General features: G+C 43.5%; 1 protein-coding gene across 1 annotated transcript in view; it reads left to right on the top strand.

Moving 5' to 3' along the window:
- SPMIP3 (sperm microtubule inner protein 3) overlaps window positions 1–15,066 on the top strand; it is a 64,219-nt gene that overhangs the window by 33,915 nt on the left and 15,238 nt on the right. The window contains exon 4 of the mRNA XM_069236726.1: window positions 6,792–6,958. Coding sequence (XP_069092827.1) covers window positions 6,792–6,958 — 167 coding nt within the window. The remainder of the gene's footprint in view (window positions 1–6,791; window positions 6,959–15,066) is intronic.

The following is a 15,066-nucleotide window of genomic DNA, read 5'->3' as shown; positions in this document are numbered from 1 at the left end:
TTGCTGCTTGGACAACGTTGTAGAATTTGTAAATGTTAACTGGTGTAACATAAGCTCTATGGTTAAAAAAGTTAATTCGTTTAAATATAGCATCCCTAGAGACCTTTCGCAACTGTTCTAATATCTTTTGCCAGTTCCCATCATAAAACGGTCCACCAAGATCCTCTGCCCACTTTTCCTGTAACCCTGATAGGGGAGCAATAATATCAGTCCAGATTGGCTTATATAAACCTGTTATTGCCTTACGAGTACCTTTGGTAGTACAAATAAAATGACAGCCCTGGTGCCTGAGTGGTTGAGTCTGCCCGGCCCCCCAGTGTTTATTGACCCTTGCTACAATCGCTCCGTACAGTAAGAATTGCCCAGCTGGAAAGCCATACTCTGCCTGGAGATCCTCAAATGTTAGTTGTTCCCCTGCCCGATACGAACTCCCCCTTCGATCAATGCCATAGACCACCTACTCTGTAATTTCCTTCAGTTTTCTTTGTGCTGCAGCACCGAACGTTAAATCTGGGGCCGCCAAACTACCGTTCGTAATGGGGCACTGCAGTTTGGACAGAGCCATCCAACCATCTGCATCAACCCCATATCAAATCAATTAGCAGTACATCAATTTCTCGGAATTTACTTCTAGGGATGGTTAGCGGAATTGCCGTCTGGGTATGATCACCATTTTAGCAACAGCGATGCAGCCTGCTACCAAAACCTGCAGAGTTTTCCGAAACTCTGTGCTAGACTGCATGTCTCTCACTGCTACTCCTACATTACCCTCAAGGAAATCATGGTTGTTATGGTATATCTTCACTCCCAAATACTTCAGACAGATGGGTTCCCACGTCAGTCTGTGCAGATCGGGGACTTGTTCCGGAGCTGCACAAGCAGGAAACATGCTGCCTTTTTGCCAATTAATACTCAGCCCCGACAACACCCCAAATCGATCCAGCAGCTGTATGGCCTATGCTTATCTTTTAGAAATAGCAGCATATCATCAACATACAGAGCAATGTGATGAATGGTCCCTCACACCGCTAGCCTTCATAATGGGCGCCAGGCCGCGCGCTGCAAGCCAAAGACTCCACTGCCATGGCAAGTAGCAATGGTGCCAGCGGCCAGCCATGTCGTGCCCTTCGCCCCACTACGTACGCTTCCGAGATCACACTGCCCATCTTAACGTGGGCAGTGGGGCCTGTGTACAGGAGTTTAGTCCAGCCCACAAACCTCCTCCCTAGTCTCATTTTCTCCATCACCCTATAGAGGAACAGCCAATCCACCGCCATTACTACCGCTGCACGGCCATTAAAGGCATCATCCAGCAACAGATTTAGGACATTTCATATACTGGTTACCGTGCTGCAACCTGAGATAAAGCCCGCCTAGTCAAGATGTATCATGTACATGCCGAACTGAATATCTATTATGCAACTAAGAATTTTATAGTCGACATTCAGCATTGACAAAGGTCTGTAGGCTTTCATGTCATGTTGTGGGCATCCCCTTTAAGAAACTGAATCACCAACGTTTCACACGTAAAAGTGGATAGGTGGCTAAGCACCCTCTCTACTGTATAAACCTTCACTAGTTTGGAGGCAAGTTGGTCAATATAAGTGGCATAGAACTTGACCAGGTGGCCGTCAGATTCTGGTCTCTTCTCCTGGGCCATATTCTTCACCACAGCTTTAACTTCGTCTATTGTGATATCTCCACCCAGCAACTCAGCTTCCTACGAGGTAATACCTGAGAGTGACAGCAGCCTCATGAAATCATCTATCTCCTGTTGTACCTGACAAGCAGCACCTACGTAGAGGGAAGTGTAATACTGTCTGAACTTGTCATTAATATCTTCTACCCCTTACACCCTGCCACCCATCTCGGTTTCAAGCTCTAATATCAGTCAGCCCCCTTTCATGGGATTGACTAACAAGGTCAAAAGGGTCCCAGACTAATCCATCTCAGCATGTGCCCTAAGCATATATTCATGGTAATCAAACCAGTGGAGTTTCTCTAAAATGCTCTGCAAATTTCTAAATTGCATCTAACAGTGATTGTTGTAGTGCAGGATTCCTAGGTCTCTCCCTCTCCACAGACCTAAGTGTCTCCTCTTGAACTTCAACTTACCATACCAAGGTCCGTTGCACCCCCCCCCCCCACAGTTTTAGCTATACATTGCCCCTGGATTACCATTTTCAAAGCACCCCACTCCACTTGCATTGTGGTGGCCATATCCCCATTCTCTGCAAAACTCCCCCTGGTTGTATGTTCAAAGACCTGGTCCTAAAGGGTTTCAACCTTCAACCCCCAAGTGGGTATGCAGGAGCGCTCTATCACTCACTCAAAAGAGAGCAGGACAGGGTTTTAATCACATATTGTCATGAGTAGGTATTCAACATTCTGAATCGTGGCATGGACATCCGGTGTGCAGAGAAACGTGTCTAGACGGACATGCAACTTGTGCATTCCTGAGAAGAAGGGATAGTCTCTTTTCTGCTGAGGAAGTTCGTCTCTAGGTATCTATGAACCAGCCAGTGATTCTGCCACTCTGTGAATTTTTGCACTAGCTGTGTTATTGGAAGTTGCACAGGGCAGGTCAGATCTTTCAGGTGTGGTGTCAGCCACACTATTAAAACCCCCTCCAATTATCAATGACAGTGGCATATAGGGAGCAATGACTCTTGACAAGTCATCGAAGGAACCAGCTTGGTCCAAGTTAGGGGCAAAGATGTTGAATATGGTTATGTCTTTCCCTCCAAGGTGACCAGTAACCACCACATATCTCCCAGCTGTATCCAATAATTCCTTGTCTTCTGGAAGGGAACCCCAGGCCGCACCCAGATAAGGACATCCCTTGCAAATGCAGAGAAATTAGTGTAATTACTTTTATCCTTTCATCTCTTATGCAGCGCTAATCCTTCAGAAACAGACACATGGGGCATTTGCAGTGGGGCAACATGGACTCCCCATCTTTTGAGTTACATGTAAACTTTATATTGTTTAGACATATTGTTCAAGCCCCTAACAATCCAGGATCTAATATACCTCAGTGAGTCCGCCATGTACTATACATTAACAAATAGATCATCAACCAGGCAGTGGGGCCATCCCACCCTGTCCCCCCCTCGCTCTGGGCCATGGCAATATCAGAGAACAATGGACCATGGGGCTAGACCAACAGAAACCGTCCCACCTCCCCTTCCCAGGATAAGAAGGCAACAACTCTCCATCGAAACTGATAATACAATAGCAAATATACATGTAGGAGAACATGACCAGCAAAAGTGGAGGTGGTTGCCACAATCGGTGGGCCACCAGCACTATAACTCACCATCTGGCTGTAGTAGATTGCAAGACAGGTAAAACCTATTCCCTCATAAACATGTTAAGGCCAAATAAGTTGTACTGCCCATCCAACCCCTTTCCCCATTGCCATCAGTTTTCAGAGAAGGTCCTCTCCAGTTCGATGTGCAATCCGGGGCAGTGCTCAATCAGACTCCATTGTAGAGATCCATGCCTGGTGCGATTCCATGTCATGGGCACCGTCTTCCCCTAGGGTTAACCCCCTTTGGACTCATCATCTCTTCTGGAGCCACCCATGTAACGGCTCATGGTGCACTTGCAAATTATTTGGAATAGTGTGCCAGTCACTCCTTGAACTGTTTCTAGGTTTCATTGTGGCAGTCACCCTCCCAGAAAAATTCTGAGAATTTTTATTCTGCGGCTATCAATCAACTCCCACTCCTCATTCGAACTAGTGAAAAATTGTGCTCCACCACCTGTGGAGATCCTCAGCCTCACAGGAAAGAGTATTGCAAACTGGATATCCAGTTGGCGGAGCCGTTTTTTAGCCTCAATTAATGATGCATGTTGTTTTTGAACTTCCCTGGTAGTCTGGGAATATCATTATTCTACTATGACCAAACAGCAGGTCCCTTTTCACCCCTGCCTGCCACACGTTAAGGTCACAGTCCCTATAGTGCAGCAGTTTGGCCACCATAGGTCAGAGGGTTCCCCTGGTGGGGGAGGCCATGCCAGAACCCTATGAGCCCGCTCTAGTGCAGAAAAGGGGGATAAGCCTTTGGGCAATTTCATCCTTAAAGCCATCTTGCCAAGAAAGCTAGCATATCTGGACCCTCAGCATGCTCCAGCAGGCCTATTTCCCCGTTATTGTTCCTCCCTGCTCTGTTTTCAGCATCCTTGGTGTGATATTGCAAGGTCTTGACTCTAACCTCCATTGCAAACATTTGACCATTCAAGAACTCAACGTCAGGGGACAAACCACTCAGAGTGCACTCTTTAGTTGTGACCCTTTCAGCCAACTTGCTCTGATCATCCTGTAGTAACCCCATGTCTGTCACCACAGTGTCAATTTTCCGTTTGAGGGCCTCTCATGTCTTTGATCATTCTCAGAACAGTGTCCTGTGATCTCGCAGCAGGCCCAGAGGGGACGAGTTCTCCATCCTCAATATCACTAGTCGCCAGCATGGCAGTACTGCAGTATTCCTTTGCCTCCCTTTTCTTTCAATTTTTACCCTTAATGAATTCACTGAGACCACAGGGCAAAGCTCACCACAGCCGCCTCTCAAGCAACACTGTCTCCAACATCAGATGTATGTAGAGGTCGAATGCAGTTTTGTTCCACTGCTAGGTGGCCCATTGTCAATGGCACTAGCCACACATGATAGGGGATGGGGGCATTGCAGGTACCAGGTTCTATCCAGTGGATGGGTAGATTAAACTCAAAACCTGTCCATTAGCAGCACAACCACGGGCCTTCAAGGCACCAAAACCTCAAGACCATTCAATGGTCACCAGGTCAGTCCCACCAAGATTCCTCACTGCCGGAAGCCAGGCTCATGCTCCTAAGGCCCATGCCAGGTGCACGCTGTGCACAGCAGTACAGGTTGAGAAGGTGAGTGCACCAAGGGTCTGCCACAGACAAGAAGCTCACAGCTCCTCTCACAAGTTTATTCCACTGACAGCATTCCACTCCTCCTAGGTCGACATGCACCTCCTCCCAGTCTGGCATGGGCCAGGAGCTTGCCCCACTGAGGATTATCAGCCAGCCAAATCCCAAAATCCTCCAAAGAAGGTGCAGTGACCCCATCAGCTCTGCAGCAGTCCTCCTGCAGCTGCTGACAATCATGTTGCGGCTACCGCAATCATGGTGAGGCTTTCCTCTCAGCCAGAGCCTCAGTTCATTGTAGGTCGAGTATAGCGACAAGGAGGTCATTGAGCGGCTCTTGGGCAACAGCAGGGAGGCACCAACATTCCATCCCCCAACAGGGCATGACAGGTCATTAGCAAAGCAGGATGGTGCTATAAGGCTGTGTTCTGCCGGGAGCCCTGCAACTCCTAGCATACTCTATTCATGTCAGTTCTCGCCCCCATCCACATAAATGTATCTCGAGGATCTATTTCTTTATAGTACATTTAAACTTACCTATATATTCTTAATTTCACTGTGTTTTATAAGCAACATTCTGGGTAAAATATTTTTGGAGCACAATATTTTTATACTTGATATTCTGATGCATACCCGGTGACACCTGCACGTTTCCTTGCAGGAGTTTCTATTGACTTCAATTTTATTGTGTGGCAGTAAATGAGCCAGTCATGAGTCACAGGCACCTTCCAAAGTTTGATGGTGTAAATTTCCCTGTCATGTATGCATGTACTATCCATGACAGCACACAATGAAGCCGACTTCAACATATCTGGTGCACCTCTACAGCCATCATTTACACAACACTTTTGTGCCTCCTACCCAATAGATACATATGGAATTCCTGCATTTTATGGTCATTCTTTTCTGCACTACTGGTAATTTAGCTGCAGTCATCCATTTCCATCAGCCATTATTGTCCTGGTAATGCAAGCACAGTAGGCCAAATTCCTCCAGTTGACATCCCACCTCTCGTGAACACATTGGTTCCGTACCCCTCTGTGCCGATAACCCAGAATTCCAAGATAATACTCTTCTGCTTTGATACGCTCAATGATACACCTATGATACACTTTAGGCCCCTCTTGGTTCAGTGCTGATCACATCTCTGACATTTTGCTCCACAAATGCACGATTGTATACATGACCGTTGATTCCTAACTACCTCTTTCCTGTAGACTATTTCGGTGTGCCTAAAATCTCTCGTCATTGTTTTAATTCTCTCCAGGGCATCAGTCCCATCGAGACTGGATGCGATGTGAGGTTCTCCCCATCTCCACACAAGCTGAGGCACTGATGAAGCTACGCCTTATACTCTTCCAAAATATAATCAATTAAATTCGAAATTTGTGATGTAGTTAGTGTTTAAGATGCCAGATTCTTTTTAATCAGAAACGGGATCGTGGCCTATCCAATCAGAGCCAGCAAGGCAAAGAATGTAGTTTTGCTAGTAGAAATGCAATTGGCGGAACAACATCCTACTGGAAGCCTCTGCTGAAGGTGTAGGATAACAAGTAACCCAAAAATCATGTTAAAATCGAATCATGCATTTTCACCGTTTATCTGGAACAGACAGAGTTTTCAAAGTTTAATAAGTAATGTTTTAGCAGTGTAGATCAGCTCAGTGCCTCGAATGATCATTCTTGAATGTGTATTTAAAGATAGCACCTACGTGAACATTGACTTACATCAAATCACAACAGGGTATTTGTGGGTGGATCTAAGAAAGAACATCTAATCTGATTCTTTTGGTGAATTCAGATTTTCATATATAGTTTGGTACTGATTTATTATTATTGTGAATGGTTTTCAGTGCTTACCTACATCATCACTTATGCCTTATTTTCGGTTCCAGATTTCAACCATCGCTTGACTATCCAGAGCCGAAAAGCAATTACCGGCATGACTTTGATCTTTTGACACTTAAGAGATCCGTCAATAGTCCAGCATACAACAAAAGGCCAAACCCATATATGCAAACCACCTACAAAGAAGCATTTTCTCTTCAATGTTATGATTTTGGTAGGTATACTTGTTTTTGGTGATCCACCTTTATGAACATTGCCTAATGTAATAAAAAATAAATGGGTAATCAAGAAAGAATTTCAATACTGAGTTCTGATTCATACAAATATATTTTTTATTAATCACAGCTTGCCAAAAAAAAAAAAAAAAAGAAAGAGAAAATGTCAACCCTTTAAACAGAGAAGAAATCAAATACAAAGACACAAAACAAAATGTTAATTAATGGCCATTGCTGTGCATTATTTATTTTACCTCAGTTTTGTGACCTGTATGTAGCAGAAGAACCCTTCTATTGTCACATGATCTGACTAGTCCTTCAACAATTCCGCTTCCGACAATCGTACATTTTCTAATTCCATCCCTCCTCTGTCCATACGTTCTGATTTACCAGCTCAAATCGTGAGCTAGACATTTGCACCATATTTGTTAGATCTTAGCCCATAACCTCATTCTTCTATAGTGGCATCTCTCCAAATCAACTGTGACCCACATGTCTGTTATGCATTCTTAAAAACGAGGAGATGAATTGACCTATCTTTTACTGATTATAGACCTAGCGGCAAACATGCCAAAGAATTAGAGGTAGTCCTGCCATTTCATGACTAACATTGAATGAGAAGCACTTCACGCAGGGCACTTTTAGTTTAATTACTACCCCTTCTCCCCTTGCCCTTTGCAAAATATCTGTTGTTTTGCCCCAGGGATCATTGAGACTAGGATACTCTACATTAAGGGGCATATTTACATGCCCCTAGAGCCACAAGTGCGTCACTTTTTGCTCTGGTTGCGCTGGGCACTGTGTCATGTTTACTTTGCATGGCTTAACGCCACCTTGTAAATATGGGCCCCTCAGATGTAGTTTTCAGTGGCAGAGGAGTGTGCAATGGCTGTTGCTGTTGGGGTTCTACACAAAACCCACTGCTTTTGACTCTGCCCCAGATTTACAAGAATGTGTAAATCTGTGGCAGTGCCACCCCAGGGGTGTAGTTAGCATGGCACAACAAGGAGAAATACTTTTATTTCTCGTTGTTTTTGCTCTTTCTATGTATGCTGCATCCTGCAGCGCACAGAGAAAGAGCAAAAGCCAATTAATGATTGTTTATGTGCAGGAAGGTGCCCCTTCCTGCACATAAACAATCATTCAATAATGACAATTTGTTACTTCTATTTGTGCCGCATTGTGCACCACACAGAAGTACCAGATCGCCATTGTAGATTGTTTATGTGCAGGAAGGGAGACCTCCTGTACACAAATAATTATTCCCTTCAACGCAGGCTCTCTTGCACTGTGGTGCAAGGATACCTTGTTGGTGCTGGCAGCTAAATTTAGCGCCAGCTCTAGGGGAAACACAGGGTGCGTTTCAGAAGTGGCACGGTGCTGCCAATTTTGGCGCAGCACCAAACTGCACTACTTCTGTGTAAAGAAGCCGCTATGTGTTTTCTCCTGTCTACTGACATCCTGCACCTTGTTACAACAGGGGTTGGCCTTCAGGGATTGACTTCACTGGCGTATAATACAAATGAAATGTTGACTAATTAAGAGACCTTCTTACATTCGCCCTCAGTAATGTATGCATTTTTACACATAATCACAGAAGTTCTTCCTAGGCAAGAATTATGCCTGCCCGTTTCCATTCCTGCACTATTGTCATCAATAGCCTACTCTTCTGAGGGCTCGAATGTGCAATATCTATTCACCACACTATGTTGACGGTTTTGCCAAGGAATTGTGCTACTGAAAGTCGCCCTTCTGAAGAGTATCCATTGGCACAACTGAAGATATTGAAAATAAAATTGGCTAAATAGTGGTCAATATTCTCTATGTGGTGCCCCAAAAATTAAAAGTTTCCTGCCAGTAAAGGTTTGACCAAGTTGTTGTTTATCTTGTTGAATCCATCACTGATCCCCTTTGGAGATTTTTGCTGGCATGCAAGGATTGGCCTCTACTTGTGTACATTCATGCCGCTGACGTAGGAACCTAATTTTTGATACACAATGACATAAAGGTGGTATATTCTTAAAAGTCCAGAAACGAATTTTCTTAAAGAATGTTGGGTGTCTGTATTTCAACAGGAATCTCTTTGACACCTATGGGTGTATAATTTCGGAAACAATACTTACGTTTATACTCGCCGGTACTTCCTGGTGGATTAATCTTTTCAGGTAGCCAATGGCTGCTTCTAGGTAGTACCATTCAAACTCAAGCAGAGCTTAGCACCCTGAGAACAGTTCTCTGCTCATCGTATTTCTGCTAACCCTACTTTAATTCCTAACCAATAATTCGGGTGTGAAGAGAGCATTTAATTTACGCAAGGATGTTTTAGCTAAGTAGTATGGTATTGTGTAACTTAAAAATAAGTGCTATAGGAGAGCCATCATTTTATTTAAGTTTGCTCTACCTTTTATAGAAAAAGGGAAATGGTTCCATTCTTTTAATTGCCCTTTTAATTTATCCAGTAGTAGAACGAAATATAACATTTAGTTGTTAGCTGTTTAAACTCAGTATTCACCCCTTTCCCTAAGTACTTCTTGGCGGGCTTTCATTATCACTTAAAGTTATCTTGTACGGCATGTGCACATGCATCAAACAGACCCCCATTTGTATTTTCTTAGTTTGTCCTTTCGCTAACCAACGCAGAGAACTCCACAATTGAAATATGTGCCTTTTATATATTGCTTTTAACATTGTCCGAGTACAGGACAACACCATCTGCGTATATTTTTAGGTCAAGCGTGCAAATGCTTTGACCTGTTGTAAGAATTGTGGGCTTTTAACCACGCCCAGCGCATGCCCATTAGTTTCACTCGTTTGTGGGGCTTGCCTTTCAAAGAACCTTTGTTCTCATTGGTAAGCAGTGGTGGCTGGTGACTGAAAGCAGTGGTGGGGCACAAATACAAGACGGAATTGCACCTTGTGAGTGAGCCTCACTACCGACGTATTTCCATTCACCTACTCACCCACTGCCTTTGATCACCTACTCATCCACATTGTCATCCACTGCCATTCACACAACTCTTATACACAGACACCCACATTTTCTCAGCCACTCAGTCAAGCCCTGCAAACACTTATTCAAACAAACACACATTGCCTCACCCATCCAGTATCCAGCAGTTTCAGTGATAAAAGGTACACGTTTATTTGAGCTGCAGATTACATGTTTAATACGACACATGACGTCATTAGTCTGCAGAAGAAATAAAACTAGCATAACTAGCCTTGATAAATTACTGGAACCATTACTGCCTTTGAGAGAGGAAATCACCTACAGAGGCAGTGAAGGGAGAGGAGAGCTGAGAGAACAGATTTTTTTCTTATTGTCTGTAAAAAAAGATAGCGCTCCAACTTACTTGTGTGCAGGGTTGTCTTTGGCATATTTATGACTTGAGGTCTTCAGGTCACACTCCTGTCTCCCAGAGAGCCCTGGATGGAGTTATTTATTGTATTTATTCAATTTCTCTTCCACAGACTGCTTGTAATGCAGGAAAAGGGGATTTTCTTTGTGCAATGCCACATTCTTTTAATAAAATGTGACCTCTGGTACATAGACCCTTCTGATCACACCCCACCATTTGAGTAAATAGGAAAGAATGGATAATAATATCGGAGTGACATGAAGTTTTCAGAAACCCGGGCTGAACAAAAAACGCTCCAGGCTGTTTACTATCAGGGCTTCTGTTGGAGGAGGAGATAAGCCAGGGACGTCACTGCGTTCTGAGAAAACGTAAGGGCTCTGTGTGGGCAAGCCCTGTCAGCCCTACTGTGCAGCTTTCAGCCACATACTGACGCAGGCGCAGTGGGGCTTTTCAAAGTGCACAACTTTCACTCGGAAAATGTTGTGCAGAAAATGTTTTACTTTCATCATGTAATTAAATATATGCTTCACCAGAGAGGCCAGAAAAGGCTAGGGGCGCAGCCCCTTAGCCCTTGAACACCAGCCGCCCCTGTTGGTAAATGCTTTACGTTTGTACCTCCTTTGGGTGGTTTTATTACCGTCTTGTAGATTTCCACTGATACATGGATAGTTGTTCGTTTGCTGATTGGTTTGACTGCGAGCAAACTTCTTTAGGTCGAGCGAGCAAGCACTTTAACCTGTTGTAATCTATCTGTGGACATTTAACCACACCCACCCACGCCCATCACTATCACTCATTCATTGGCTTGCCTTTCAAAAATCCTTTGTTATCATTGGTAAATGCTTTACTTTTGCTCCTCCTTGGGGTGGTTTTGTTACCGCCTTGGACACCGACCCTGTTAGATGGATAATTGCACTTTTTCCAATGCGTTTGACTGCAAGTGAACTTCTTTTTCCCTTTGTTTCTCTCCTTTGCGCTCATGGCTGCCGTGGCACTTTGAATCAGCTTGCTTATGTCGACTGTTTTACTTTTCATTTTCAATTTATGCAGCAAGAAATGTCCAGTTAGGAATTTACAACACTAATAGCTCTAACTCGAGCAAACGTAAGACCCATTGCATTGCAAATGCTTGTTTTCTTTTTGTGTCTCTCTTTGCACTCATTCTTTTAGCGGCCATGGCGCTTTGAATCAGCTCACTTATGTCAACTGTTTTACTTTTCATTTTCAATTCAAGTGACAAGAAAAGTCCAGTTAGGAATTTAAAATGCTAACAGCTCTAACTTGAGCAAAGGCGAGACTCACTGCATTGCAAATGCTTGTTTTATTTTGGGCTCCACTGCCAGAAGAAAACTGTTTAGAAGGATGTTGCATCTGATTTTAATTGTAACGGGCTCAACATATAGGGCAAACTGCAGTGAAGTCCACGGGCAGCTCGGCCTTATATTTTCCCTAACCTATGGGTAATAATTGGCCAAGTTCATTATTTCCTATTCAAGTAGAGGCATGACCACATGAACATAGGAGGGAACAATAATCTGTTGTTGGACTCCCCCAACAATAAGTCTCAACTTCCGCAATCAAAATTTTTGAAGCATAAAAAAGTGATCAGCCTTTTTTATTTACAACTCACAAGTAAGATTTCATTCCTACCAAAAAGTGTTTGTACAATTTTCTTGGTGTAAATTCAGTGTAATCCCTTCCAACTCTGCTCCCTAGGACTGTTACCAATTGGTTAGCCATGATTTTCAGATATATTTTGTAGTCATCATGAAGGACTGAAATGGGTATAAATGAGTAACACGTCAAAGGATTTATATCCAGTTTAAGACAAATACAAAGAGCTCCCTCTCAAAATGTTGATGTACATTCCCCCAGTTTAAGACAAATACAAAGAGCTCCCTCTCAAAATGTTGATGTGCATTCCCCCTGAGAGGCCATGTGTTGAAACAGCATCAGCAAATAAAAAGTTAAGCATTGCTTTAAATTGTTATATAAAATTGATTGCAGAAGACACAGCTGAAATTCCAGTGAGACCTGAGGAGATAGGAGCAGCACTTGTGAGTGCTGCCTGCGCGGTGATTCTGTCAGGTCACTTCCTTGACAAGAACAAAATGGGAGTGGCAGAAGGTGGTCATCTTCCTTTGTAACCTCTGAACTTTCACCTAAGCAGAAAGACTGGCTAATAGAGAACCCAAGAGCTGGATAGCCAAGCACTGGGCCTCATCTAGTCCCCAAAAGTTAGATTTCTTGAGGCTCGCTGAGTCAGACACCTGCGGTTCTAAGGTACACCGAGGTACAGATGATGTAGAGTTGCCAGACCCACACCTGTCAATCCATGAACAATCAGTAGATGATGCTCAGTGATTCACTACTAACTGCTACCAACACCCTGGACCAGTTCAGGGTCCTGGGTGGAATTTTTTTTTGGGAGCTGGGTTTGCTGTCTTCTGCTTGGCTTCCAGTGCTATTCTCCTGCTGGTGCAAGCATAATTCACAGCCCCTCCACAACCAGCTTGCAAGGCATCCTCCCTGCCGCATTCTCACAGTCCCTGGTGTGTCAGTGGTGTCCACGGCCAACCCACAGAAGTCCTAGGTGAACTATCCAGGATCCCCCAGCCGGTCAGTTCTCCCAAATGTCCCTCAGGAGGCATAAGGGGTTCAGGACCACTGACCCTGGAGAGACTCATGCTAGTCAATTTCTTTAGTTCAGCCTTGCGGGGTATCAGGTGGCTTCTCATTCCAACTGGGCATCCTTGCTCTTGTGTGTTCATGTGTAACCAGCCCAGACCCTTTTATCCTAGATGCGCAGCAGTGGCTTTATCTGAAAAAGCAGACACCATTTAAATTACTGTGAATTTACTGTGAGTGAGACTAAGGCATTGACATTCACTCATAGTAAAAGTCGAATAATCAGGTAGTGAAAAGGGAAAAATCCTGGGGGACTAAATAGGCAGGACCCATTGTTATGTTGCTCGTTCATTCACAGAAACCTTCACAGACTGCATGTATATTAACTCTGGTTTATTAACTCCAGTAAATACAGGGAACAGGTCTGCTCGGCTCCACTGCCGTCGCAGCTCTCCATACATGCTGCTGGACAGTGGAATCTTGTACATTTCATGACAACCCCAACATTCCATGTCACCTGCCAGTAACTAACCAATACATTATGTATATAATCACAACACATGCCCCCTCTTTCATGTAACAAAATATACACCAAACTGGCATATAGCACATCCCCTTGGATAATAAACAATGACTATAAAACTAAAGAAAAGTATTAAAAAAGAAAACAATAACAGTAACAAAAACTACAACAATATGCAATAATCGCCATTAAGCCACAACCACTCTTGAATAGTGGCATTATACGTATGCATGACCAGTTAGTCCCTTATCAAATTATCATGTAAATTCTCAAATTTACAGTCAATAGCTAATTTCTTCAATCTGCCACGCAATCATCTACAGCCTCTCCTTTGTTTTGTTTTTTGTTGAAAGAATTTATACTGTATAATGCCCATACACACTTTAGGTGCAAAGTAAGTATCCAAATCTTTTAACGCTGATTCAAAAACATTACCTTCTACACTTACAACTGCTTTTGGCATGCAAGAGTAGGTTTCCAGCCCCACAGGCCCTAAAAAATGCAAAATAATAATTTTCTTTTGTTCTGCTTTCATTTCCCCAGTTTCATCCACTGCATTAATATAGTTAACAAAGTAGTCTTTCCATTGCACCCATTTCATTGTTGGTTCAGATCCTGACACCCAAAAGGCATGTGGTGGACTTATCGTGAAATTCTGCTGGGCCATAGTTCTTTCCAATATACTTATCTCTTTATTTAAAATGAAATTGAAAAACAGTGTGTGTCTAAAACAAAGTGTATTTCTTTTATAACTGTTACACAATATCCACATTTTCCTGTGCTTATAAGGTTAAAAAAGTTACCCTCACCTGTCCCTGTGTACTTGCTGTAATATTAATTATAGATTTACTATAGTTACGATGCGGCAGAACAACCGTTTCCTAAAGCACAAGTCTGAACTCGACGATCTTTCTATGTGCTCCAGGTTTCCAAAATGTCACCCACGCAAGGTCACGCTGCATGACCTAATGCATAATGAGAATTACTCAATGTCTGCGCTCACGCCTCAGACACAGGCCTGAAATAATGCAGCCTTTTGAACTTCTGTCCCGCTTGAACATACACTTGCACTAACGGTTGATACCGTTACTCTCTCCCAGTTACTTCTGTTTATACTTCCCCTTGCTGGCAATTGCTTTTTTTTTAGGCACCTTTTCTTCTGGTTCGTAATCTTTAACCCCTTCGCTGCCAGGCTTTTTCCCCCTCCCGTGCCAGGCCTTTTTTTGGCTATTTGAGGCAGTTTGCGCTTAGGCCCTCATAACTTTTTGTCCACATAAGCTAGCCAAGCCAAATTTGCGTCCTTTTTTTCCAACATCCTAGAGATTCTAGAGGTACCCAGACTTTGTGGGTTCCCCTGAAGGAGGCCAAGGAATTAGCCAAAATACAGAGAAAATTTCGTTTTTGTTAAAAAATATGGGAAAAGGGGCTGCAAAAGAAGGCTTGTGTTTTTTCCCCTGAAAATGGCATCAACAAAGGGTTTGCGGTGCTAAAATTACCAGCTTCCCAGCTTTCAGGAACAGGCAGACTTGAATCAGACAACCCAATTTTTCAACACAAATTTGGCATTTTACTGGGCCATACCCCATTTTTACGACTT

Source organism: Pleurodeles waltl, chromosome 5, assembly GCF_031143425.1.
Source record: "Pleurodeles waltl isolate 20211129_DDA chromosome 5, aPleWal1.hap1.20221129, whole genome shotgun sequence".
Classification (NCBI taxonomy): Eukaryota; Metazoa; Chordata; class Amphibia; order Caudata; family Salamandridae; genus Pleurodeles; species Pleurodeles waltl.
This window is presented reverse-complemented; position numbering and strand designations above follow the sequence as displayed.